Consider the following 24,088-nt stretch of genomic DNA (forward strand, 5'->3'; position numbering starts at 1 on the left):
ATGACACACACTACTGCCACTGTGTTTCAATAGTCACAGAAGGATGAATAATTAAGGTGGTGGATGTGGTGTCAGTCAAGTGGACTGCTTTGTCCTGTATTTTACCAAACACTTTGAATATTGTTGGAGCTAAACTCATTCAGGCAAGTGAACAGTACTCATCACACTCCTTTGTAGATGGTGGTCTGTCTTTGGTGAGTCTGGAAGTGAGTTCCGCAACACAATTCTCGGTCTTCCCTAATCTCATTACCTCAACATTTATAAGGCTGATCCAGTTATGGTTTTGTTTAATGATTACCAACAGAATATTGATGGTGGATGGTTTAGTTGAAGGACAGGCTTGAAGGACTGTATTCTGGATCAGTGGTGCTGGAAGAGCACAGCAGTTCAGGCAGCCATCCAACGAGCAGCGAAATGTGCTGCTCATTGGATGCTGCCTGAACTGCTGTGCTCTTCCAGCACCACTGATCCAGAATCTGGTTTCCAGAATCTGCAGTCATTGTTTTTACCTCACTGAAGTACTGTATAGTTTATGCCTGCCCTAACATCTTGTGTCATTATGTTCTTGCAAGTACTTTTTGAGTTGGTGGTAGAGTACAAAGGCTGTAGTACTACTGGAAAACAGACAGGTTTTTAAAGTCATGCTAATGTGATCTCTGGCAACACCAGACACATCAATCTGTAACTTCAGACACAGCCACATTTGAAACCACACACACAAAATGTAACACTCTATCACTTTCACTGAACATGAATTTGGCTATTTGTTTTTATCTTGACTTTATCCTTTTTATTAGAATAATGTTATTTTACCATTTTCACTGTTTATGGAGATTTGATCAGCAGATGAATAGCGTTGGATTTCCATGAACTTCAGCTGAGGTAGATCTATGTCTGAACCATTGCATCGCCTGGTTTCATTGATAGTCAGCTGACCAGCTGATTCTGCCAACATCGGGAGTGATCTAGGGAAATCAACACAAAAGCACCATTCTGTTTTAGCAAAATAAGCAACTATGTTTTCAAATGTAAACTGTTAGGATTGAAAGTTAAATATTTGGTCTATGACCCATGAATAATGAAATAACTTTACTCCTAGTTCAGAAGTTACAAGTCATCATCTATTGTCTGTACAACAGCTAAGAATAAGAAATATTTCAGCTTTGAACCCAAATAACTCAAGGGACAGCACAGGTGTAATGTGAGACTGTGCAAGTGAACAGTTCAGCCTCAGCAATGAACAGTTGCCTATTACAGAAAGTTAGAGGGAAACTGGAGCACAGATCAATTGGCATTTATATTTCTAGCTCTCAGATTTTGATTTCTAATGGAACTCTTGTAATTCACAGTTGAAAATATAATAATAGAGATTAAAGTGGCAATCAAGAAGTGAGGATCATAAAAAATACAAACTGAAACAAAATTGAAGATGAACATATGTAAGTCAATATTCTAAATGACTAATTTTTCTATGTACAAACTAAATTTCTGCATCAAACCAAGTTAAACATGGCAAATATTAAGTAAATATCAATCAAACTGGAATCCAAAGCACATTGAAACAACTCTAACCAAATAAAGCATATTTAGCTCCAAGTCCAAAAATAAGATTCAGGATGGATTCTTATAAGGTTCTGAATGATATGCGTTTTGGGAAGAAATTTACAACAATCATGTGAGAAATCCACCAAGGCCTTGCTTGATGTCAGGAAAACCACAGTACATTTTCCAGAGCTATTGGTGTGAGACAAGGTTCTCACATGTGACAACATGCCAATTAGTGTGGATTATTGCTTGTTGTCACCCTCACAAACTGCCCCATAAATATGCCATGTCTGATTCTTCCATCCAACATGAGGACAATAGACGCTGAGAATTCTCAACATGAATATCTGAGCAAGTACCTAGTGACTCCAACTCTGAAGTGCTTCCACCTTCAGACCTTGAACACCCAGTACCAGCATCCAAGGGCATTCTCCATGGGCAGCAGCTGTGCACGCCCCTTGTCTACATCTGTCAGTCTCTCTGCATCATCAAAGCACATCTTTGATATATTTCAGCCTCACTGCTGCATGGCTATGCTGCACCAAAGGGCAGACCAGTAACTAACATTGCAATGCTGCTGCAAGGACACTTTGTGCACAGGGACTGACTCCAAGTTCTGGATTGGACTCGGCTGCATGTCAAGGCAGCTCATGTGCTCCCTTAGTGCTCACTCCTGAGAGCCGACCTGAATGCTCCCAGTCTTGGTATCTTGCTTTGTCTTTTTGCAATTTGCTCCCTTAGCCACAGGTACGAGGTTGACAGTACTTCTGTCTTCCCTTGTCATTTAGCACAAAGATCAAACCAGAAAGCTAACATTCCTTACCAGACAAGTTTGTCCCTTCCCCCAAAATATTGGGGTCTACCTGTCAATCACCTAACTTTTAAGGATTTAAAAAAAACATTCAAAGGGTATGTAGAACTAGTTGCAAAGGTGGAAAGTATCAATTTAGGGGGGTAGTTCAGGAGTGGGTAGGGTGAAACTACTGAGCATGGTGACCCAGTATCAATGATCTCAGCTCAGAAATATAATGTGTATATATAATATATAATATAATGTACATAAGAACATAAGAATTAGGAGCAGGAGTAGGTCATCTAGCTCCCTCGATCCTGCTCTGCCATTTAATAAGACCATGACTGAACCTTTTGTGGCCTCAGCTCCACGTACCCGACCTCTCACCATAGCCCATAATTCCTTTATTGTTCAAAAACAATAACTTTAAAAACATTTACTGAAGTAGCGTCAATTACTTCACTGGGCAGGGCATTCCACAGATTCACCACTCGCTGGGTGTAGAAGTTCCTTCTCAATTCAGTGCTAAATCTGCTCCCTCTAATTTTGAGGCAATGCCCTCTTGTCAGTGGAAACATCCGCTCTATGTCTATCTCATTTATTCCCTTCATAACTGTATATGTTTTGCTAAGATCCCCCCTCATTATTCTGAATTCCAATGAATTTAATCCCAGTATACTTAATCTCTCCTCATAAACCGACCCCCTCAACTCCGGAATCAATCTGATGAACCTTCTCTGCACCCCCTCCACTGCCAGTACATGTTTTCTCAAGTAAGGAGACCAAAACTGCACACAATATTCCAGCTGTGGCCTCACCAGCACCCTGTACAGCTGCAACATAACTGCCATGCTTTTAAACTCAATCCCTTTTGCAATGAAGGACAAAATTCCATTTGCCTTCCTAATTACTTGTTGTTCCTGCAGACCAACCTTCTGTGATTCATGCACAAGGACACCCAGGTCCCTTTGCACAGCAGCAGGCTGCAACTTTTTGCCATTCAAGTAATAAACCTCTGCCAAAGTTTTCTGCTTGCACAAAATTAGGAGAGGAAACTAAGAGGGAGCATCTTTAAAGTTACAGAATGATCTGGACAAGGTAAGTTTTTGGACAGAAAGCAAATAATTTGAAGCCAAAGTGAAAAGATTTGAAAATGGGAGTTCTGAAAAGCAACACACATATTCTGTGAATAGCATTGCAAATACCTAAACATTATATAGAAAGAAACCAAGGAATCTGAAAAGATTCTGCGCTTAATAGATGGAAACATGCAGCTATCAACAAAAAGAAACTAAAGAAATGCTGAACTACACAATCAAAATAGTTGAATATGAATCAGAAGCACTCATGGTCAATCTGTAAAATGTTTTGGTCAAACCCAGAGGTAGCTAGAGAAATAAAGGAAATCGGCAGGTCTGGCAGCATCTGTGGAAAGAGAAACAGAGTTAACATTTCGAGTCCAATGACTTGTCTTCAGAACTAAGTTCGGGGTCACTGAACCCGAATCATTACCCTGTTTCACTCTCCTCAGATGCTGCCAGACCTGCTGAGTTTCTCCAGCATTATGTGCATTAGTTTCAAATTTTCAGTATCTGCAGTATTTTATCTTTATTTCAGAATTAATACCCCCCACCCCCACCCCCACGTGGTTCACTGTGGTTCCTGGCCCCCAGCTTCACAACTGTCCCTCCACCTGAGCATAGAGGTCCCACTCCTAACCCCAAGCACAGAAAGCCCCCAGGAGTTAAAGATTTGATGTAAGTTTTAAAAATTATGAAGTTCTGGAATGAGTAGATGGAGAGAAATTGTTTGTCTTCACTATTGAATAGAGAACCAGAGGACACAGTTTTAAAATGCTCTGCAAAAAAAACAAATGAAAACAGTGTGGAAGTGTGGTGGAGACAGGTTCAATTGATGTGTTCGAGAGAGCATTGGATTATTATTTAAATAGAGATACTGTGCAGGTTAAGGGGAAAAAGCAGGAGACTGGCACTAAGATAAAACGATCAGAAAACTCGTAGAGATTCAATGGGCTAAATGGCCTCCTTTTATACTGTAACAATTCTGTGATTCTTGATCTAGAGCTTTGAATTTAACTGCCACCAACAACACAAACCTTTTATCTATAAATTGAACTTGCAACAAGATTACATTTACCAATGATTACACATCAAATATACTCTGTCTACAAATTTGTAGAGTACTACAAAACTGAATATATAAGTTACCTTTTTATAAACAAATGAACAATTACATACCTAGATTTACTGAGAAATGCAGCTCCTGAAGTGTTGCTGTGTATTGGTCTCTGAAATCACAATAAATACAGGCTTAAGGACAATACCAGCGTACTATTGTGTTCAAGGACAAAGGATTACACTCCATAGCCTTTAAACACCCTTGATGCTAAGATTGACATGTTAACAGCAGTTATTTCTGTCTTCTGAGGTTCAAAATTATGTTGGAGGATCTTGGAGCAGGTTTAGTTCCGAAAGAGCCAGCATAGGCTTGCGTGAAGATTTTGTAATCATAATTTCATGCTGTTAATGAGCAGGATTCCTGCCATTCCAAGAGGAAAGGGTTTGCCTCATCCTGCAGGTTTTTTCTCTTGTTCAGTGGAAAGTTACTCATTTCGGCTGATCATTGGGATGTGTGTGTCCATGGATATCTATGTGAGTAAGGGATACTGCCAAGCTTAGATTGAATGCTCAGTGGCTGAATAATCAGATAACAGCAACTAAATGGTGCTGGGATAAGAGGACATTAGGCAAAGTGGCTGTGATCACTGATCATTTTTGTGAATTTCATAAAGGTACATGCCTGCCCTTTTCCTGACCATAAAAATAAATGAAAACTTGCACTCCAGCTCGATCATCAAGTAAACTGATCAGAGCGTGTTTAGCATGTGTTCTGACTAATTTGGATAGATGTATGTTACTTACTCATTGAGAGTGATGTATTACTTCACACAGACTTTGCTTTGATACCCAATGGTAAGTGCCTTTAAACGTGACTTGTAATCCCATTCATATTTATGATGTCAAATTAATATTGAACTCCTGTTGTAACATCTGAAGAATCTAAGTCTCTCTTTGGTAATTATTTTTATCAAATGGGTGGTACAGTGGCTCAGTGGTTAGCACTGCTGCCTCACAGCACCAGGGTCCTAGGTTCGATTCCAGCCTCGAGTGATTGACTGTGTGGAGTTTGCACATTCTCCCTGTGTCTGTGTGGGTTTCCTCCAGGTGTTCCGGTTTCCTCCCACAGTCCAAAGATGTGCAGATCAGGTGAATTGGCCATGCTAAATTATCCCACAGTGTTAGGTCAATTAGTCAGAGGGAAATGGGTCTGGGTGGGTTACTCTTCGGAGGGTGAGTGTGAACTTGTTGGGCTGAAGGGCCTGTTTCCACACTGCAGGGAATCTAATCAAATCTAAAATAATAGTAACAGGAGATAATTGTTTTGACTTTCTCTCTACCAGTTTCATTGCTCTTCACAAGGATACAGTAACATTTGTATTATCTCCTTCATTAACAGTCCTGGTGCAAACTGAATACCCTTATGCAATTGAGAAGAAAGTGAGGACTGCAGATGCTGGAGATCAGAGCTGAAAATGGGTTGTTGGAAAAGCGCAGCAGGTCAGGCAGCATCCGAGGAACAGGAGATTCGACGTTTCGGGCATAAGCCTTCCTTCAGGAAGCCCTTCCCTTTCAAATCTCCTGTTCCTTGGATGCTGCCTGACCTGCTGCGCTTTTCCATCAATACATTTTCAACCCTTATGCAATTGACATTCTCAAGGCAGGAAAATGTTTTGGAAATAAATAGGAATTCCAATCAAAAATATTTTGTTCTCTTATTGCTTTTACTTATTCCACGTGTCTATAAATCTCTGGTTAAACTAGGTAAATACTTTGACTAGAATACAGATTTGTAATTGTTTCCACTTATACATTAATTATGATATTTACCATCCGACCCTCTCCCAGAACTGTTTCCAAATATCTATGCCTTGGATATGATTTGCTTCTTTTCAACAGACAACTTATACAGAAAGCACTTACTGAATGGTCATGATCTAAAATGGATGACTTTCCAGGCTTGTAATCAAATACACTTTTTGGTTCAACGTGATAGCCACAGGTATCAAATTTTGTATTTGGTTGTGACCGATTGCACCTAATGAAAACAAAAAATGAAATATTAACAACAGACATCTCAGATTACATGTTCAGTTTTAAAGCAAGTTTTGCATTGGTATTGTCAGTACACTACAATGATGTCATGTTGGTGCACAGTTTAGCAACCCAACACACTATGATCAATAATTTGACGTAGCCAAAGTTATCATTCTTGGTTGTACTACAGGGAAAAGCAGAGAAGGTTTAATAGATCCTAGGTCTTTCCCAAAAGTGGAATGTCAGGAAGGCTGAATCTTTTTCTTGTCTTTGGAACAGATAGAAATTCAATAGTTGAATGTGTTGGTAGAGGGCTTAAGGGAAGGAATTGGAAGGTGGTACTGCTTTTCAGATTTCTGTAGTTGGTAAGTGTTTAATTGTTTTAATTAGTAGAGCAGTGTTATTATCACTCCAACAAAAGCCATGTAATACTTTTGATGACCTTCAAGACTGAACCAATGAAATTGGCAAAGGTGTCCTGGAAGATGAGTTTGGAGATTCCCTTCCTGACAGTGGGTGGAATCAATCAGGGATGATTCTGGTGTACTGCTATCCTTACTACCACCGTTTTCAATTAAAAATATGAGAACATGGATGTATGTCATGGAAGATTAAAGTACCTCTGGTCACATAGGGGCTTGAATGAAATGAACTGGGTCAGCATAAACTCAATCTAGTGAATGTGGTTTTTCAGTGTAAAAATACTTATACTGTGTTAAATTGGCAATATGCTTCAGGCAATAGAGAAGCATAGCTAATGTAGGAAGTTGGAAACTTTATGTTGACATAATGTTGAACCAATACTTTAGTTGGCCTTTGGGGTCTTGATGATCACATTGTTTGGAAGAAATGTTTTAACAATGGTTCTCATACAACTTTCTCTCATACAATTTGATCAGCAAATAATGTCATAAAACCCTCTCAAAATTATAAATTAATAGATAATAGTAACCAAGTATTAAAAATGATTCCATCATTTTTTCATGAATAATTTGGCCATTGCAAGGTTGCTTCAAATAATACATTTTTTTCACAATATGTCATGGCTGCTCACTCTACATCAGTGCTCGATTAAACAGATATGATTGTAATGGAAATAACCCACTCCAAACTCCTTTCGCTAATACTGCAAACAATTAACATGATGCTTGTCTGATCTGAACTTGTCTGATCTGAGTCATGTTTGATCTTGAACTGAGCATCCAACTTCAGACTTATGCATCCAATAAAGTCAACTTTCACCTCCATAACATCACTTGGGTTTCTTGAGTCTTGTGGAGGTGCTGATGTTGGACTGAGATTAGAGTCTGGTACATGTATTTAGCATGAAAGTATAATAAATAGTGTTACTTTAAAGTTTAAACCTTGAAGATTGTTCTTGATTTGCCATCATGTCAACCTGTCTGTGTCAAATTTAACTCATGGGAGGCATCAAATCACATGACTCAAGGTCAGATGTCACACGACACCAGTTATAGTCCAACAGGATTTTTTTGAAATCACAAGCCTTCAGAGCACTGCTCCTTCATCAGGTGAAGTGAAATGAAGATACACTTCATCAAATGAAGGATCAGCGCACTGAAAGCTTGTGATTTCAAATAAACCAGTTGGACTATAACCTGGTGTCATGTGACTTCTGACCTTGAGTCATGTGATTTGATGTCTCCCATGAGTTTAAATTTGACACAGTAATGGCAAATCAAGAACAATCTTCCAACAACTTTAAAGTAACACTATTTATTATACTTTCATGCTAAATACATGTACCAGACTCTAATCTCATAGTTACATTAGGTAAGGACTAATTTAGCTTCTTTGTATGTTAGGTCCATGTGCTCTCAAGATTCTAACATTCTCCTCCAGTTAGTAGTATACTTCTTGTCGAGTGTACTTGACTATTATTTATGGTCAATAATGGGCAGCTACATTACATTGCCTCGATTGTTCCAGAGTCCTGAAGCCCTTACATGACTGATTTTGCCCCTGTTTCATTCATATGTGTTACCTGTAGACCCAACTATTGCAATGCATCCCTGGCCAGTCTTTCTTGTGCTACTCTCCACAAACCTACAGAAATACAAAACTTTTCTGACTGTGAGTAAACTGTCAGCAAATCCTTTTCCTCTATTATTCCTCACTGACTTACTATGACTCCCAGTCAAAAATGTATTGATTTTAAAATGGTAATCCTCATTTTCAAATTCCTCCCTAGCCTTATCCATCCCATTTACCAGACCATCGGCTCTGGAATACCTCCACACTCTCTGAAACCTATTTCATTGCTTGGACTTCAGATAACACAGGTTATTCTGATTGTGATTCTAATCTGATCTAATATTTCCATATGTGGCTTGGTGTCATATTCTGTTTTATAATACACCAGTGAAGAATCTTGGGATATTTCATTGTGTGAGGATACAAAACAAAATAAGCTAAGGTTGTTGTTATAGTACTAAAATGGAGGAAGACATTTCAAAGTTTTCTACATTAAGGAGGACAAAATGAAGCAAGTGTTAGAAAGGAAGGATTAAAGTAGAAAGTGATAGGTATGATAGATTAAACAGATTTTGATGAAACTTTTGAAAAGGGATCCATGTGGAGTAAATAGACCAAAGGACAGGATCACAGTAGTGTAATAACAGCCTATGGTGAAATGAAGTAAAGAAGCCTAAACCATAATCTAGGAGCACCCAACAGACATTTCAATGTTTTAAATTCCAACATGTCTTTTTTAAAAAAATTGATCTCATCCAGCCAAAATGACTATGCATGTGCACTTCATGGCAGTCTGGACAGGGTATCAAGGAGGATTTGAAGGGAAAAGTACACTACAAACTGAATTGTAATCCATTGTGAGCATTTCATATTGTGGACATGATGGTAAAAACAAGGAATCTGGGCAAGTGATACATTTACAATTTCCCCTTTTCAGAACTCAAAAGTAGAAGGACGAAAAGCAAGTTTCAACTCTGGTCTGTGTGCGTCAGTGACCAGATGACCTGTGTGGAATTGTTACTGAGAACACTCATCAAAATGTCCCTGCAATAGATTTACCACTGAACATTTTTTGGAACTTTTAGTTCCTATAAAAATGAAGCTTAAAGCATTTTCAAACTGAGTTGCTTCATATATTTACCATGTTCACTATATCTCCTAAATTAAGCAATTCCAGACAAACCATTGTCTACCTACCCTAGACAGTTCTTTCACTAAAATCTGGTAAAATTGGCCAAGCCATCGAGAATAAAAGCATGCACAGCAATTAAAACCAAGTCCAACCTCAGCTCTTCCATCTGCAAACTGGCCTACCAATCTGGAGCCATAATCAATTTCATTATTGATGAAATGAATTAACCTAATCTTGGTATTTTAAACCAAACATGGACACATTTGTAGGAAAAGATAGGATAGCATATTGACTGAATGTTGTAAAATCATAATTGAAATTGATGACTCAACTCAAAGAGCATTGATCCTTAACCATGCTCTTAACAATAATGAAGTTACAGCATAAAGTTTGAGAGCCATTTCAATGTTTGAATCTGTACAGTCAGACAATGTAATATTCAGCTCCAAATATTTATTTCAGTGTGTATTAACCCACTCTAAGTAAATAGGTTCTCTCTTAAATGTCAGTGAACACTGGTAATGAATGGACACCACTCCTTCACTAGAATCAAGTTAATTAAAATGAAAAAAAAACTTCATTACATGACTACATTTATAGGACATGGACAATCAAACATCGCCATAAATCCATTTGCTTCTTCTGTCTTCATCAACTGGCTTGAAAAATTTAAATGCATATATCTACTTCCCCATCAGATGCTTGAGTTTAAAATAATCAAAGCTTAAAAATGTGTTGCTGGAAAAGCACAGCAGGTCAGGCAGCACCAAAGGAACAGGAGAATCGACATTTTGGGCATAAGCCCTTCTTTAGGAATGAGGAGGGTGTGCCAAGCAGGCTAAGATAAAAGGTAGGGAGGAGGGACTTGGGGTAGGGGCGTTGAGAATACAGTAGGTGGAAGGAGGTTAAGGTGAGAGTGATAGGCCGGAGAGGGAGTGGGGGCGGAGAGGTCGGGAAGAAGATTGCCGGTCAAGAAGGTGGTGCTGAGTCTGAGGGTTGGGACTGAGAAAAGGTGAGGGGAGAGGAGATGAGAAAGCTGGAGAAATCTGCATTCGTCCCTTGTGGTTGGAGGGTTCCTAGGCGGAAGATGAGGCACTCTTCTGCATGCACAGTTGCAGCAGATGATAATTTCCCCTCAGTCCCAACCCTATACCCACCAGTCCCATAACACCAATGTGGTGCAGGAACTTATGAGATATTAAAAATGGTGATAGGAAGATGTCACTCTTCCCCTGTGCATGGCCTATGATCTAATCAGCTTGTAATACCTAAGTCTCCTGCTCAATAAGTTATTTAGTGCAAGGGATATAGAACTCACTCTTCAGCAGTAGCTTCAGTAGAACAGAGAGAATAAAGTTCTTTTGCTGCCAAAAGATTGCAGGGTACTTCTGTAGATTTTGTAGCCTGATAATCGCTTGCAGGGGTCGCATAATTTTTCAAATTCCAATCCCAGGAATCATGAAGGTTGTCTGAGAAAGGGATGGAGTAATTTTGAACATTTTCGCTATTAGGAATGCTGGAAGGTAGATATTGTGATTGAGGGTTACAATGTTGCTTTTCACCATTAGAACTGCTGAGTGGTTCTGATGAAAGTGCCTGTTTAATTGTGCAGTTATTCCTTGTTGATGAATTATAGGGCAGTGGTCCGGTTAGTTGAGATCTTGATGGATAGCCTGTGGTAGAATTGAAAAAAGGCTGTTTTGATGAATTGGGCTCCCATGTCTTCTTCCTGGCATCAACTATAGGAGATACCCCAGATTTATCTACAATGAGGAGGCAAAACATAATTAATAATTTCATTTAATTGCAGAATCTCCAAACACTTCTACATACCACTCAAAAAATTTGAACATAAAAACTACAATTTTCAAGGAAACGAGCTTTGACAATTTAAAGACAAAACTGCATTACATTATTATATTTTTGAATGTTTCCAAGTAAACTGCAAACATGATCACTTCACTTCTATATGGGAGTGAAAATAATTATTCTGGAATTGGGAGTTTTTTGAATATTACCTTCATTGAACAGCATGAAGTGGGAGGAGGTGGAGTACTGATAATATCACTGGACTAGTAATCCAGAGGAAGGGTTATGCCTGAAACAGTTTCTCTGATGCAGCTTGACCTGCTGAGCTTTTTCCAGCTTCACATTTTATCGACTTTGACTTTCCAGCGTCTGTAGGCCTCACTTTCTCCTTGTAATCTAGAAGCCCAGGCTAATGCTCTGGGGACATGGGCTGCAATCTTACCATAGTAACTGTCAGAATTTGAACTCAATTAGTAAAACTCAGAATGGAAACCGAATCTCAACAATAGTGACCATGAGGTTATCATCAATTGTTGTAAAAACACACTTGGTTCACAAATGTTCTTTAGAGAACGAAATCTGCCATTTATTACCCAGTCTGATCTACATGTGATTCCAGATTCACACTAATGTGGTTGATCCATAACTGCTCTTAACTAGCCACTCTGTTCATGCACAATTAGGCATCAGCTACAAATTGGACCCTGTCAATGTTGCCCAAAACACATGAAAGAATTAATTGAGGAAATATAGGCACAAACAAGTCCAGAATTCTAAAGCAAAGAAATCCCTGAGTGGAATTACCCCCTACTTTGTGTGGTGCAAGCTCAGTGAGAAAGCTGGGAAAGTATGGTGAGAATAAAAATTACAGATTCTCGACATCAAGAGATTTTCTTCTCAAGCATTAAATGTAACTTCAGAATCTTACCATTGAGAGGCAATTACCTGAGTTCTATACATTTGCAATTCATTATGCCCCAACTTCCCTTATACTTTGCCTTTGCCAATTGTTTCTTCACAATGTCCTAATTTCTTCATGGCCAATATCCTCCTTGATGCATGTGGCAGTGGCAAACCACCACTTCAACGGATCAATACGCCTGCTCCCAGAACAACTCAAATGCCACTTCAGCCCTTCAGCACTTTACTTGGAGCTCAGTGATGTCTATGACATGCATGTTTCTGCCAGATTGTGAAATAACTTCGCAGTGGGCCATCATTCCATCATCAGTCACCCTTTATTCACAAATGCATAGCCTTTGACAATAGCACTGCCTCTCACCAAGTCAAGCATTCAGGGAGCCCAATATCCCTGGCATTCATCCTTTTATGTTGCCACGTCTTCCTGATTGGACCAGTGTAAGAGCCCCAATCAAACACCCATCTTCTTTGAGGGCCAGCTGGCTGACCTCATTGAAATCACTATAGGTTGCTTTGAGTGCCAAGCCTCACATGTGTCTAACGTTTCTGAACAGAATGCCAATCCTGGCTCTTAGCTTGCTTTCTTAGCATTTAGTCATATTGTACTTACTTGGAAACTGACAGCCTCTGTACAGTTCACATAGAGTCATATAGCATGAAGCCAAGCCCTTCGATTCAATTTGTCCATGTTAACCAAATTTCCTAAACTGAATTAATCCCATTTGCCAAAATCAGGTGTTTATCCCTCTACACCTTTCCTCATCATGTTCTTGTCTAAATGATGTTTAAATGTTGTAACTCTACTTGTCTCTACCACTTCCTCTGGCAGTTCATTCCATTTATACACTACCGTCTATGAAAATTTGCCTCTCAGATCCTTTTAAAATCTTTCCCCTCTCGTTTTAAACCTATGCCCTCCATTTTTCAACTCCCCTACCATACAGAAAAGACCTTTGCTGTTCACCTTCACCCTTCATGATTTTATAAACCTCTATAAGGTTTATAAACCTCAATCACCTTTGCTCCAAGGAAAACCATCCCAATCTATCCAGCCTCTCCTTTTCACTCAAATTATCCCATCTTGGTAACATCCTTGTAAATCTTTTTTTACACCATTTCCAATTTAATAATGTCCTTCCTATAGCAGGGCAACCAGAACTGTATGCTGCACTCCAAAAGTGGCCCTAAAATGTCCTATACAGACACAAGAATGATGACCAAACTCCTATACTCAATACTCTGAGCAATGAAAACAAACATGCTTTCTTCATGCAAACTCACTGGGTTTAAGACTAAGTTAACTGTTGCCACTGTCAGTGGTCTGCATCACTTCTTAGTGCAGGGAGATTAACAGGCAGCTTGTGACAGTGGGGAGTTCTGAACAGCCAAGTGGGTGCACATGACGCGGTATGTTACTGTGCTGTACCAATGTTACACCTGCAGCATATGTCAACATTTTATATGGCAAACACACTGCGTGAGCTCTATGAAAATGTCTGTATGTGAAAGCCAAAGGGAGCAAAGCTTAGTGGTGCGAAAATACAGTCAATTATGGTGCACTGCCACAGTCAGTCATGGAGCTTGTCTTATACTAGCCTAGGGGGTTGATAATGGTCCTGCTTGAAACTATGTCACAGAGTCACAGTCATATAGCATCGAAACAGACACTTCGGTCCAACTAGTCCATGCCGACCATGTTCCCAAACTAAACGAGGTGCACTTGTCTCCGTCTGCCCCATGTCCCTCCAAACCTTTCCTAATCATGCACGTATCCAAATGTTTTTTAAACATTGTAACTGTACTTTCATCCATCACTCCCTCTGACAGTTCGTTCCACACACTAACCACTGTCTGTGTAAATAATTAGCCTCTTATGTACTTTTTAAATCTTTTTCCTCTCACCTTAAAAATATGCCCCCTAGTTTTGAACTCCCCCACTTTCAGGAAAATACCTTTGCTAATCACCTTATCTATGCCTTTCATGATTTTATACATCTCCATAAGGCCACTCCTCAAACTGCTACACTCCGGTGAGAAAGGTTCCAGCCTAAATGTCTTTTCAGTCCAGGGAATTGGCCATGCTCAGTTCTTGAGGTCAAGTATAATCAGCCATCTGTCCAAGGGTTGGGATGTCTTGCTAAGTATTACAACTGGTCTCCAGATAATGGCTCTTATTCGACTCTAAACATGCACACAGATTAAAAGTGTGAATTGAACAAAATGAGAACAGTTACAAAAGATATACTAATCTGTCTCTCGATTCTGTGAAGGTATGTTGCGCTGTTAAGCTGGAAGATCACTATAATGCTGACAATTGTGGTGAAGCAGTTGATTTCAAGATTCTTGGCTCTCAAACGTAGCTGGGGGGCTTTTGTCCTGTTTCCTTTATAATGGTGACTTCACTGTCTTGTCAAACCACTAGTACACATAGGCCAGCATTTGCAGTTGGTTATTATCTCATTATTTAAAAATTCCTAGAATCATAAAACAGAAACATGTCTGCATTTGGGTCTTAAGCCATGGGAGATGGCTTTCTACTGAGAGGAGTAGTCAGTCCCTTGTTACCTCTGTCATCACATGAGATTGCAGCCTACGTTTTGGTTTTTATTGTAACTCTCCATTTGAAGGAATGGTTACTGTTTGAATTTTCCCTGGTACTTCCCTGATATTCCATAGATCCTCTCAGGATTTTGCCAGACAATCACTGAAGCACACAACAAGTTGTCCTTTGTGCTATGCCTTGAATGTTCAGGAGGTGACATTCCTGGCTGGCAGCTTCTAAAGTCGTGTTCAGCTGTTTTAAATTTGGTGCTGGTGATGTGTCCACCTGAATGCTGGTGGCAAGCACTTCCACCTCTCTGGCTGCACGATTGCATGAGAATCACATCCAAGATTCTGGGTGCATAATTAAGAAGGTGAAGAGTGGAAGATTGTGTGAGAAAAGTCACTCCAAATCATTGTGGACCAGGCACCACTAAACTTTCATCAAAATAACTGAAAATGGGAATATTTCACCCAATATATCTTTGGACCGTAAACTAGTGGGCTGGGTAAAATGTGAAATAAGTCTTATGTGCTGCTCATAAGCACACTGCCTTGAGCAGACAATGTGCTCCAGATCACTCCAATATATGAACATTCCACACACTGACAGATTATATCTGGCAGACTCTGTACATTAAGTTTATTTAAAAAAGATTAAACAGAAGCAAGACTAGGCTGCAGCAAAACAGAATACTTTAGGTGATTCCAAAGTTCCTTCGAAAATAATGAAAGTCAGGAAACTGTTAACAGTTTTCTGCTTAATGTAAACAATTTGTGTTTTTGATTGAATGTTTCTTGCCTCCACCCGAATGGTAAAGCCCAGAAAAAAGAGTTGGTGAACTGGGAATTGTTGTAGTTTATTCTTTTGTCAGACAGGCTCTAACTATGACATTGTCAATCAACACCAGCTCCAGACACCAAGGCTGAAATGCCGAGTGGAATAGACTCATAACCCCTGGTGAGTCAGCGTTAACACATAGCTCTGAGCCTCTGGTGCTGCCTGATATTCACATTTTTAAACAATGACATCTTTCTGAACAGGCACTGCATGAACATTATTCTCTTACCCCTGAACCAATAATTCCCATCTGAAATGAACAAGTATTGCGGTAGCAACTTGCAAACAACTTAGTAAAAATGTTTCCCTCTGCCATGTATAGTTTTTGTCCGTGCATGTTTGAAGTGTACTGGAATTTATCTGAGATGAGAAGACTATCTCAGACACCTTATTTATATAACAACAAAGTAAAGACCGTATGTTTTGAAAATGATTAACTAGTGTTCAGTCAAAGCAATGATCAATTTAAAGTAGTCACAGATATAAATCCGTATAAAATGTATTCACGTAAAGTTTATTATCATAAAAAGAACAGACCTCTGATCTATTATAACCATCATAATAAACGTGATTGTTTTTCATTGTTAGTGATAAATTATGCGCCATCAAATGTGAATGGAACAAGCTGGCTTGGCAGCTATAAGAATACAGTATTGAGCCTCTCTGCTAAGAGATCAGAGTTCATATTCCAGCCAGGGTTGACATTTGCACAAAAGGTGTTCTCCAATCTGTCTCTCACGGCTGAGCAGATGAAAATGCAGGCCAGGGATTGGGAATGGGGGAGGGGGAAGGAAAATTAAAGAAAGAATGGAAGATATATTTGCAACATTAATATTGAGTATAAATTCCCATCTCAAAGATGAGAATATTCAGTTTTGGGAGATATGACATTGAACCATAATTCTGTCTTTCGTCAATATTCACAAATGCAATAGTAATTAGGTGGAATACGATAAAGTAAAATGTTGTTTACCTGCTTTCAGTGCATTGTAATCATCTTTAAACATCGATTTATACCAGGTCTTTGGTTCATCTTCAACTAAAACCTGAAACAGGTTAGATTACATTAGTATTTATATGGTTATTTTATTGTATAAATATAAAACATAGGAAAGATTTGCTGGGTATGCTATTTAGCTTCTGTTAGATTGTTATAGTATTTATTATAGTCACTGAAGAATTTGGGGCAGTGTAATAGTTGTTTAATAGCTGATAGTAAAAAGATAACATAGAACATGACTGGCTGCATTATTATCACATTGACCAGCTCCTTTTAACAGACCAGGTTCGATTTCTAGATCAGTGGTGCTGGAAGAGCACAGCAGTTCAGGCAGCATCCAACGAGCAGCAAAATCGACGTTTCGGGCAAAAGCCCTTCCTGGGTTGGATTAGGGCAGGGTTGGATGCTGCCTGAACTGCTGTGCTCTTCCAGCACCACTGATCCAGAATCTGGTTTCCAGCATCTGCAGTCATTGTTTTTACCAGGTTCAATTTCTATTCCTGATGAAGGGCTTATGCCCGAAACATCGAATTTCCTGTTCCTTGGATGCTGCCTGACCTGCTGCGCTTTAACCAGCAACACATTTTCAGCTCAATTTCTATTCCAGTCAGTTCCAACATAAACAAGACAATGTAATGAATGTATGTTGTCTTCTAAAATCAAGCATTTAACAAAGATATGGATATTGGTCTTTTTGCATAAGAAATTGATTGAATCAAGGCAGAATTCAGGTAACATTATGGTTTTCAAATAAAACTCTTGTACCTAGCAAGGTTGGATAGAACCTTGATAGTCATGTTTTATCAACCATCATCCACCTTCCTTCACCCATCCGGCAGAGTTTTCCCACTCACCTGACACAGGTACACACTGGCTTCTCTGCCCTGTGCCAAACCCTGGAATGGGACTGGAATCTAGAGACCTCTTGCTCAGAGACACAAGAGCTACCCAGTGGGTTACACCAGTTCTTTCTACTTCACAGTGGGACAATTTCTGGGGAGAAATATTTTCTTCCAATTCGGTGACAACTGCATTTTCAAAGTTTAATTTACATAGTCAGCTTAGTTGGCTCTGGTATACATTTGCTTTTCTTCTCAGGCTTGCCTGTATATTGGTGAGGTCAGAGGTGAAGGGTGGGGTCAGAGGTGGAAGGTGGGTTAGAGATGGAGAGTGGGTTGGAGATAGAGAGTGGGGTCAGAAGTAGGGGGTGGAGTTGGAGGTTGAGGGTGGGGCCAGAGGTAGAGGGTGGGGTTGGAGGTAGAGGGCAGGGTGGGAAGGTTGAAGAGTGCTTTGTGAGCAGTCTGCCCTTTCTGATCCCAAATTGAACTTGTACGTGTTTGCCTCATCTCAGATATTTTCAAAAATCACTCTAATCACTCCTTTCAATAAAGCAATTTCGAACACTTTCTCTCTGCTCTGTTTCCAACCCTGTCTTCCTCTCCAAAAATCCTTGACATCCTTCCACTTCCCAAATCTATTTCCATCTCTCCTACAGGTTTGAATACCTTCATTCAGGGTCACAGGACCCAAAACATTAACTCAAATTTTTCTTCACAGATGCTGCCAGACCTGCGGGACTTTTCCAACAACTTTTGCTTTTCTTCCTGATTTACAACATCTGCAGTTCCTTTGGTTTTTATTTTTCCAAGGAATGCATTGATCAATAAGCCAGCATCATATGACTGATTCCTCCACTGCATAAGTGCTGCCCAGTTGTTGAGTTAAGACCCAGTCTTAAGTAAGACATAATTCCTCCAGAAAAACTCTTGAAATTCCAGATACCAATCTGTAGCTCCCGATACAACTCAACATCTGTGCCATTGATTCCATTCTCCTCCCTGTTGCAGTCTCATTCTGAATCAGACTGTTTGCAACATTAATAAATCTGTCAAAACAGAGCATCACTTCTGTCCCTGTAACTTCGCCATCATAATATCATTGGCAATGGGTGCTGACATTTGTGTACAAACATCACTGAAAAGTTTTATGTCTTAATACTCAGTAAGTGCCAGGACTCTAAAATTACACAAAAATGTAGTTCAAAGAATCATGGAAATCAAATAGAAGGAGGCCAGTGGCCTTTGAAATCTATGTCAGTGCTTTCAAAGAATAGTCCAGTTAGTCATTCTTCCCAAACCCTCGCAATAATTCTCTTTCAAGTACTTATCAAGTACTTTTTATCACGTTCAAATTGTGTCCTCTCATTATCCATCCTTCAGTCACTGGAAACAATTTGTCTTTATTTACTCTGTTTAGCCCCATCATAATGATAAGTACCTCTATCTAATCTCCTTCTAGCCTGTATCGCTTTAAGGAGAACAAACCAAACCTCATCCCATCTATTCATGTATCTGTAATTCTTCAATTTCAAAACCTTTTGAATAAATCGATTCTCTACCTTCTCCAAAGCCTTTATGATTTTCCTGAAGTGTGGAACTCAAATTTGGTTACAATACTCCAGCCAAGGCTGAACCAACGGTTTATAAAGATCTGGCATAACTTCCTCATTTTTGCTTTATTGACTTATATTTTAACTGTTTTATTACTTTCAAAGATTGTTGCACATGAACCCCTAGATGTCTATTCACATGTTCTTTAAGATTGCATTTTGTTTATTCCCTCACGGAATATAGCTGTGGCTATCTGAGCCAGCCTTTACTGCCTATCCCTAGTTGCCCTTGAGGAAGTCGTGACGACATGCCTTCTTGAAGTACAATGTCTTTTGAGAGAGAGTTCTAGGATTTCGGCGCAGCAAGACAGAAGGAAGTCTGGATGGTGAGTGCCTTGCAAGGGAGATTGCAGTTGGTAGTGTAATTGCTGCCCTTGTCCTTCTAGATGGGAAAGACTGGACTGTGTGCTGTCTAAGGAGTCTTATGAATTTCTGCAGTGCATCTTGTAGATGGTACACATTGGAACTGCTGAGTATTGGTAGCAGAGGGAGTGGATATCTGTGGATGTGGTCCCAATCAAGCAGACTGCTTTGCCTTGGGATGATTTCAAGCTTCTTCAATGTTGTTGGAACTGCTCCCATCCAGACAAGTGGGGAGTATTCCTTCTCAATCTTGATTTATGCCTTGTAAATGTGGACAGGATTTGTGTAGTCAAGAGGGGAGTTATTCACCTCAGGACACTTAGCCTCTGACTTGTGTTTGTAGCCATATGGCTAGTCCAGTTCATGTGCTAGTCAATGGTAACCTCCAGAATGCTGATAGAAGGGTATAATGATGGTGATAGCATTCAATGCCAAGTGGCAATGGTTAGATTTTTGATCTTTCTGGATATTGTAATTGCCTAGAACCTATGTGACATCAATGTTACTTGCCATTTGTCAGTCCAAAGCTTGATAGTGTCTAGGTCTTGGACATGGACTTTTTCAGTATTTGAGGAGTCACAAATGGTGCTGAACATCATACAAAGATCCCTACTTCATGATGGAGGGAAGATCATTGATGAAGCAGTTGATGTTGGTTTGGCCTAAGGTACTCACAGAGGAACTTCTGTAGAAATATTCTGGATTTGAGATGATAAATCTTCAATAACCACAATCACCTTTCTTTGTCTAAGTACGAGTTCAATCAGGAGGAAGTTTTATGTCTGAGTTCCATTGACTCCAGTTTTGTCATGATCCTTGGTGCCACATGCTATTAAGTACAGCCTTGATTCTCCCTCAATACATGTCTGGAATTCAGGCCTTTCATCCACATTTGAACATAAGCTATAATGAGCTGTGTGGCGCTGGTAGTACCCAACTGAACACCAGTGAACAGGTCATTGCTAAGCAAGTGCTATTTAATAACATTATTTATGAATCTTTCCATCATTTTACAGATAATTGAAAGCAGTCTGATGGGGGTAGTAATTGACAGGGTTGGATTTGTCCTCCTAGTTATGTACCTGGGCACTCCTCCACATTGTTGTACCAATTCTAATGCTGCAGTTCAACTAGTACAGTTTAGTTTAGGGCATGGCAAGTTCTGGAGCACACATTTTCTTGTCCATGTTTGACCTGATGCAGTGAGACCTCATGGAGTCAAGAATCAATGTTGAGGATTCCCACAGCAATCTGCTCCCAACTGTGTATCACTGTTTCGCCACCTCTGCTAGGTCTGTCCTGCCAATGGAAAAAAACTTACCGAGGGATGGCGATGGTGTTTTTTGGAGTATTGTGTGTAAGATATAATCCTGATTGTTGTTGTTTGATGTGTGTGCGTCAATTCTCCCAATATTGGCACTCATCCCAGATGTTGGTAGGGTGAAAGTTGCAGGTTTGACAGAATTGTATTTTCTACTTTTGTTCCCAATGCCTTTGTTGATGTTAGGTTGTATGTCTAGTTTCATTCCTTTTTTGAGACTATCTAGCAGTTGATAAAACTGAGTGCTTTGCGAGGCCATTTCAGAGTGCAGGTAGAGTCAACCACATTGTAGGCTAGACCAGGTCAGGCCAGGAGATATCCTTCCTTATTGGGCATTAATGAGGTAGATAAGTTTATATAACAAGCAACAAGGGTTTTAGGATCATCAGTAGACATTTAATTTTAGATATTTATTTTATTTAAATTTGAACCCAAGTCCCCAGGACATTACCTAGGTCCCTAGATCACTAAACATCAACACTATCACTTTGCCAATGCCTCTCCTTGTAACTTTGCCTTGTCTCATTGTAGTTGAAAAATGTGTTCAGGAATGAAGAAGGGCTTATGCCCGAAACATCGATTCTCCTGCTCCTTGGATGCTGCCTGACCAGCTGCGCTTTCCAGCAACACATTTTTCAGCTCTGATCTCCAGCATCTGCATTTTCTCATTGTAGTGCTTGATCAAAATCACCTTGCACTTTTCTGTCTTGAATTTCATCTACCTATTTTTCTGACTGTAAGAAATGAGCAATAAAACTTGTGTGCCATTTGCAAATATGCAACCTGCATAAATTACAGCTAAATAAATTACCATATCACAGAACCTTAAAGTGAGGTTCAGCATCTTTTCTCAAAGAAGCACATGATTCTAAACAATTTCCCGATTGAACTCTGTGCCCATTCCATTTTATTAAGATGATTGAATGTAAATGAAATGAAACACATCTGTCAAAAATGACTTAGAACCTGTAACAACTGAACAGAGAGTTTTTACACATCAAGTCCTCTTGTTAAAAAGAAAATTTGACACCTCACTGAAGAGTTTCCATCACTAGTACCTGTTCAAAAGAATCAAATAGTTTTAAAAAGCACGTTATATTGATGGTATCACACTGATCTATATCAGCATGTTAATATCATGAATCATCATGGTGGTTTTGAATAGCACATTATACTGTGTGGTAAAGATGAAGTGCAAAGTATTTCTTTGTCACAGTTTTGACCCAGGACAGCATGTTATGTTGCACAGTAACATATTGACCTTAAACAGTATATTGTGTGGAAGAGTATCACATCAGTCCAGAACAATGGACTATCTGATTAATCTAGAACATTATGTTACAGTACAGGATATCCCAAGGAGTAGATTTAAAAGGTATAGATGGAGAACATACCTTAAGCAGCTGTTTTTAAAGAGAAAGCAATTCTAAAAATATAATATTTATTTCAAAATGCCCTGCCGGTGTACAGTCAGCCAATATCCAGTTAGTGTTTTCAATTTTCCCTTTCTGTCCATAATTATTAAAATTTTAACCCTATAATTCTATAAATTCTTTCCATGTCTTGGTTCAGTGTAAGTAGCATACCTAACTTTTTCTTTCTGCTCTGGAAGTTCAAAATAACTGTACCATTTTTTAACATTTTCTTTTCCTGAAATAAAATAACTTAGATTTATACCTACCATGTCCTTAACATGCCTAGTTCAATTCATCCATATTACCAAAGCCCTTTATGCTTTCCTCCTCTTGGTCACTGTAACCTCCTCCAGTACTACATCCCTCCAAGATATGTTTATTCTTCTAATGCCAACGTTTTATGTGATCTTGCTTTCAATGACTTAATCAATGGTAGTCATATATTCAGATACATAGTCTATAAACTCCAGAAATTATTCCCTAAACCTCTTTCTCCTCATTTAAGATGCTCCCTCAAATAATATCCTCTCATGTGCCCTACCTTTAAAGACTGGGGAAAAAGTCTGGGCTACCTGATGATAAAAGAGATAGAAATTAAAATGAAGCAAAAGTGTGCTTCCGACAGCTGTGAATTGAATCATACTGCAGGCATGGCGAAAAGAGAAGGTTCCGAGGGGAAGCGATAAAGAAAATACAAGAAGCAAATGGAGAATATGAACAAAAAACACTGGTAGCAAAACATAAAAAGGAAACTCAAAATCTTCTTTGACAAATAATAGAAGTAGGAATTGAGCTAAGACAACCAAAAAGGAGAATTACATGCACAGAGGGAATAGCTGAGGTATAAAATGAATATTTTCCATCTGTCTTTAACAATGATGAAGATGTTACCCAGGTGCATATGAAAGAGGAGGTACTTAATACACTAGGCGGATTTAAAGTTGATAAGACAAAGGTGTTAGACTAGCTGTCTGGCCTTGATAAAGTATCTTGCATGCAAAGTTAGTGCCAGAAGTGAGATTGGAAATTGTGAAGCTACTGCCATAATTTTCCAGTCTTCCTTATATTCACACATGATGCCAGAAGAGCACTGAACTGCAGTCACACCCTTGATCAGAAAAGGGTGCAAAGATAAGCCCAGCAAATACAGGCCAGTCTGTTCATCTTCATTGGTGGGGATACTTCCAGTAGTAATAATTCAGAACAAAACAAATAGTCACGTGGACAAATGCAGAATAATTAAGCAAAGCCAGCATAGATTTTCAAAGGCAAAAACATGTTCAAATAACTTACTAGAATTTGATTGATGTGATGAGTTAATGTATTATACATGGGCTTCCAAAATTTAGATGGTACAGTGTCATACAACAGACTTGTAAACAAATTTATAACTCATGGAATTAAAGTTTCAGTAGCAATATGATAGGAAATTGACTAAGTGCCAGGAACCAGAGGGTAGTGGTTAATGGATTTGTTTGGCGAGGAGAAGAATTGGCATGGTGCTCGCTGGGTCACTGTTGAGGCACTTGTTTTATAACTTTGACCTTGACCTTGGTGTGCAAGGCATCATTTCAAAATTTGTGAATGATATGAAATTTAGAAGCACAAAAAACAGTAAGAAGACAATAATGTAGACCTTCAAAAGAAAATGGACAATTTGACGGAATGGGCAATTTTGTGGCAGATTAAGTTTAAGTGAAGAAATTCATTTTGGTAGAAAATACATGGAGAGACAATAAGGAGTGGAACTCTCAAGGGGTATAAAAGCAAATGAACTTGGGTGCATAT

The 24,088-nt window shown here is 39.2% G+C and overlaps 1 protein-coding gene across 5 annotated transcripts in view; it reads right to left on the reverse strand.

The window, feature by feature from the left end:
- Positions 1-24,088, reverse strand: part of LOC132823229 (sorbin and SH3 domain-containing protein 1-like) — a 115,161-nt gene that overhangs the window by 45,281 nt on the left and 45,792 nt on the right. For 4 of the 5 annotated variants that reach the window (XM_060836860.1, XM_060836862.1, XM_060836858.1 and 1 more), the window contains 5 exons: positions 16,726-16,798; positions 10,959-11,403; positions 6,400-6,514; positions 4,597-4,646; positions 814-965 (listed from right to left, as the gene is read on the reverse strand). In XM_060836860.1, coding sequence (XP_060692843.1) covers positions 814-965; positions 4,597-4,646; positions 6,400-6,514; positions 10,959-11,403; positions 16,726-16,798 — 835 coding nt within the window. The remainder of the gene's footprint in view (positions 1-813; positions 966-4,596; positions 4,647-6,399; positions 6,515-10,958; positions 11,404-16,725; positions 16,799-24,088) is intronic. The other variant, XM_060836861.1, reaches the window with a different exon arrangement.

This window comes from Hemiscyllium ocellatum, chromosome 16 (assembly GCF_020745735.1).
Source record: "Hemiscyllium ocellatum isolate sHemOce1 chromosome 16, sHemOce1.pat.X.cur, whole genome shotgun sequence".
NCBI lineage: Eukaryota > Metazoa > Chordata > Chondrichthyes > Orectolobiformes > Hemiscylliidae > Hemiscyllium > Hemiscyllium ocellatum.